The following is a 4,529-nucleotide window of genomic DNA, read 5'->3' on the forward strand; positions in this document are numbered from 1 at the left end:
ATTACTCTGGAATGGGCTTTAAAGAGAGAGACATCCTCTTCTTCATCCAGTCTCTGATGGTGACTCTCCTTGTATCGATGCAGTTGGGTGTCTGGTGGGCTGCCTGCACAGTGGCTATGACTCCTACTGTGGCATCGAGCCGCTTTTGTGGCAACTGTGGCTGTGGTGGTGGCTGTGTTGGGCCACCCGTGCACATGTGCTGTTTTCAGCATGCTCTCTTGCCTGCCTCCAGGTGGACGGGGCTGCCCTTGGCTTCTGCCTAGGCCCTCGTGTGTGCTCTTTTGCCTGCTTCCTACAGTTCGGTTTAGAATGTGTTGAGCTCCGTGAAGCACCAGTGGGAAACCCAATGTTCATTTCACATGGTTTCACAGGAATCCACCCCTTTTCTTAAAAACACAGTTTAATTTTTGCCTTTCGTGGCACTGGAATGTTTTCTTCAAAATTCCATGAATCATGTTCTGCAGTTGGGCTGTGGTGGGAGGATGTGGGGCTGAAACAACAGGAGAAGGTTGAGATTTCTCATCACTGGAACGGGAACCTGTGAGCGTGCTTATTCATTCACGCCACAAGTACTCAGCACTCTGCAAGTTCTGTGCCCTGGGGATGTAGTTGGGGAGTATATCATGATTCCTGCCTTAAGGAGCCTCCACTCCAGCAGTGAGAGACAAGCCCATAGGACACACTGCAGGCTGGGGTGACGACAGGGACGGATGGGACAGCAGACAGCTGTGAGAGAATGGTAGGCACCTGCATGTGTACCTGTGGACTCCCCAATGGTTTCCTGCTTTCCTACTTTCTTTTTTTCCTGAATGCAGCAACAAGTCACTGAAAGATTTTAAGCATATTTGTGCCTCAGAAAGATTACTGTGTGGGTCTGTAAGTGGGATGGGTGTCAGTGCAGACAATCTTAGGGTGTTGCCAGAATACTATTGCAGGGATGAAGGTGCCCCTAGCTCTCCAGCCCCTGGACGTCCACACATGTGCCTGTCAGTGTGTGCTGAGTAACCGTGGACCTTCTGCCCTGCAGGTGCCCCTGCTTGTATGAACCATCAAGAAAGACCAGATCATTGAGGAAGCCCACCTGTGAGACGTCCAAAATCGTCACTGAAAGATTCCACGTGGTGAGGAACATCAAGATTTGGTGTTAGTTTCTACAGGCCAAAATGCGTACAGTTGATTTTCAGTGTGTTCTTATATAACGGTTCAAATGGAGGGGAAAAGACTGCTTTTCTGCGCAGCTTGTGTGCCAAGGAAAATGTGTTTTGCCTCTGAATATTTGAAGTTGCCAATAAACTATTCTTGTTGGCAGGTTAATGGGAATATAAATGCTGGAGCCCAGCACTTGCACTTAATTATGTTTATGGGCAAAGTGAAAAGAATCATGCTTTAGACTGGTATTGTACCTTTGAGACCTTTACTGCAGATAGATGGTTAAAACCATTTATTTGTTTAAAATTTTTTGAATCTAGAAAAAAATACAAATCAACTGAAATAATCTCGATGTTATGTGCTACATGATCCTATGTGTTTTGGTAGTAAGGAAAAAAAAAATTGGGAGGCTTTTTCAAAGGTGACTGTTGGGTAATAAGATTATGGATTCTTATTTCTCAAATATTTGGGGCTAACACCTCATAGAGGTTGTGAACCATGATCTGAACAACGAACCTTTTAAAAATCAACTATTACCATCCAGAATAACAATTGTACATGATCATGGGGACAGGGCATTTCTGAGTACTCCAGAGGTGGCGGGTGGCTGAGGTCAGAATGACATGGGAGTGGATGGCCAGTGCTCCACCTGGACAGCTGTTTCCCCATGGGCTGTGAAGTAGAGCAGGTCTCCCCAGGGGACCTGTGCACGGAGCCCGGTGACTTCCCTGGGAGCCTCCTGAAATCCTGCAGAGGGCCGAGGAGCAGGGATGTTGGGTGCCTACGTGCCGCAGAGATCGGATCAAAGTTGTGCTTAGAATTTCACGATTTGAGTTCGATCTTGATGCTTTTGCCGGACAGTTCAGAGGCCCCCCTTGTATTATATCACGGTCTTCTCGTAGCACACAGTGCTAAGTCACCAGTGCTTGTAATAAAGTTTAACTACTGCAGTAGTTTTTCATGTACATCTATAAAACATTTTGTATATTGAAGAAATCTCTTTAAGAAAGTGATAAAAATCAAGAGGAGTTCATGAAGTAAAACCTGTATCTTAATGAAAAAACAACTATGTTGACATCATTTTAATGTTTCACAATTATTTCAGATCCAGGCATCGGGCAGAAGGGAAACTTTGTTCTTCATTGTCTGATTAACATTGCTAAACTTTTTCCATGAAGCAAGAGCTACCAGCCAATTGCTCTTAGTCACAGCAGTCTATTCTTTGTCTTTTAGTGCCACAAATAAAAGAAAATCAAATCATAGCAGTTGTGTGAATTTCATACCACAATTTATTAGAATACCCCACCTCCAAAATGAGAAGGAGGTATTCATTTATTCAGTCAACAACCATTTATGGCTGCCTGCTACACTCCTCTGGTCACTGGGTTACAACAGATAACAAAACAGACAACAATCCCCACCCTCAAAGAGTTTACAGTGGAGAGGATATACCATAAACAAGATACCTAAGCAAAATGTTCTGTGTATTTAGTTACTGATAAATGCTAAGGAGAAAACAGGAAAAGTCAAAAAGGGTGGGAAGAAAGGCCCCAGTGAGAAGGTGACATTTGAATAAAAACCTTAAGGAAATAAGAGAGCAAAGCCTGAGTGGATCCATAACTGGCAGAACGAAGAGCAGGTGCAAAGGCCCTGGGGCACAATTTTGCCTGGTGTGTTGGAGGAATGAGAAGGAGACTAGTGGTAGAAGAATGGGACCTCGAGGAGGAGAGGGCACCCTCCCCCTAGTTCATTTTGTTCATAAGAGAAGGGGTCAGCTTTATGCTACATTTATTCTTTGTTGAAATTGTGTTACGTTCTGCATCTCAAGCCTTGAGGAAGCTTGGGTTTTGAGATGTGGAGTATTGAGGAATCACAGCCTTCTGGGTCATGCGTTAATCTTTTGCAGAGTATTTACATAATTGTTCTTGGTTCATCTTCTCAGTAAACCCAAATGGTATTGAGGCACCATTTTCCAGATGAGCAAACCAAAAGCAAGAAGATGGAGCAACTTCACCACGTTGTTCTCATTCCCAAAACAACATTTTGTGGCTCCCTATTATCTACAGAGTTGTCTAAACTCCTTAGCCTCTTAGTTGCATAGATGCCCCCCCATACTCACTTCCCCAGCCTTGACCCCACTCCTCTACCTGTTTCCTGTATCAGTATGGAACCACCGGCAATTTACTGGGTGCACCCCGAGATTTCATGTGTGNGGGTTACAACAGATAACAAAACAGACAACAATCCCCACCCTCAAAGAGTTTACAGTGGAGAAGACATACCATAAACAAGATACCTAAGCAAAATGTTGTATGTATTTAGTTACTGATAAGTGCTAAGGAGAAAACAGGAAAAGTCAAATAGGGTGGTGAAGAAAGGCCCCAGTGAGAAGGTGACATATGAATAAAAACCTTAAGGAAATAAGAGAGCAAAGCCTGAGTGGATCCATAACTGGCAGAGAGAAGAACAGGTGCAAAGGCCCTGGGGCACAATTTTGCCTGGTGTTTTGGAGGAATGAGAAGGAGGCTAGTGGTAGAAGAATGGGACCTCGAGGAGGAGAGGGCACCCTCCCCCCAGTTCATTTTGTTCATAAGAGAAGGGGTCAGCTTTATGCTACATTTGTTCTTTGTTGAAATCATGTTACGTTCTGCATCTCAAGCCTTGAGGAAGCTTGGGGTTTGAGATGTGGAGTATTGAGGAATCACAGCCTTCTGGGTCATGCGTTAATCTTTTGCAGAGTATTTACATAATTGTTCTTGGTTCATCTTCTCAGTAAACCCAAATGGTATTGAGGCACCATTTTCCAGATGAGCAAACCAAAAGCAAGAAGATGGAGCAACTTCACCACGTTGTTCTCATTCCCAAAACAACATTTTGTGGCTCCCTATTGTCTACAGAGTTGTCTAAACTCCTTAGCCTCTTAGTTGCATAGATGCCCCCCCATACTCACTTCCCCAGCCTCGACCCCACTCCTCTACCTGATTCCTGTATCAGTATGGAACCACCGGCAATTTACTGGGTGCACCCCGAGATTTCATGTGTGCTCCCCTTATTCCTCAAGCATTTCCTCTGCCAGAAATGCTCACTTCCTCCCACTGCCACCTCCATCAACTGGGAAAGCCAGTCCTGTTCTGAGTCTGCTGCCCCTCCATGGGTCCCCTCCATGGATCTCATTCGTGGTCAGGCCCGCCTCGCTGTGCCCCTTCTGCCTCTGTCAACTCTGCCCTTCCCTCCCCTGTCTCACCCCTGCCTTTCTGACCACAGTGGGGACCTGGGCAGGAAGCTGCTCCAAAGGAACTCTGGGTCTGGAGCTTTGTCCCGTGTACCCAAGAAGAAGCCTAGTTCACGCCTATTATCCAGGCATAATTATCAATAGCATT

General features: G+C 45.3%; 1 protein-coding gene across 1 annotated transcript in view; it reads left to right on the forward strand.

Moving 5' to 3' along the window:
* Nucleotides 1-2,411, forward strand: part of COBL (cordon-bleu WH2 repeat protein) — a 252,917-nt gene extending 250,506 nt beyond the window's left edge. Inside the window, exon 17 of the mRNA XM_008571826.1 lies at nucleotides 1,028-2,411. Within this exon, the coding sequence (XP_008570048.1) occupies nucleotides 1,028-1,045 (18 nt within the window). The 3' untranslated portion in view covers nucleotides 1,046-2,411. The remainder of the gene's footprint in view (nucleotides 1-1,027) is intronic.
* Nucleotides 2,412-4,529: the final 2,118 nt, after the last annotated feature.

The sequence above is a fragment of the Galeopterus variegatus genome, unplaced genomic scaffold (genome assembly GCF_000696425.1).
Source record: "Galeopterus variegatus unplaced genomic scaffold, G_variegatus-3.0.2 Scaffold44, whole genome shotgun sequence".
NCBI classification, from domain to species: domain Eukaryota; kingdom Metazoa; phylum Chordata; class Mammalia; order Dermoptera; family Cynocephalidae; genus Galeopterus; species Galeopterus variegatus.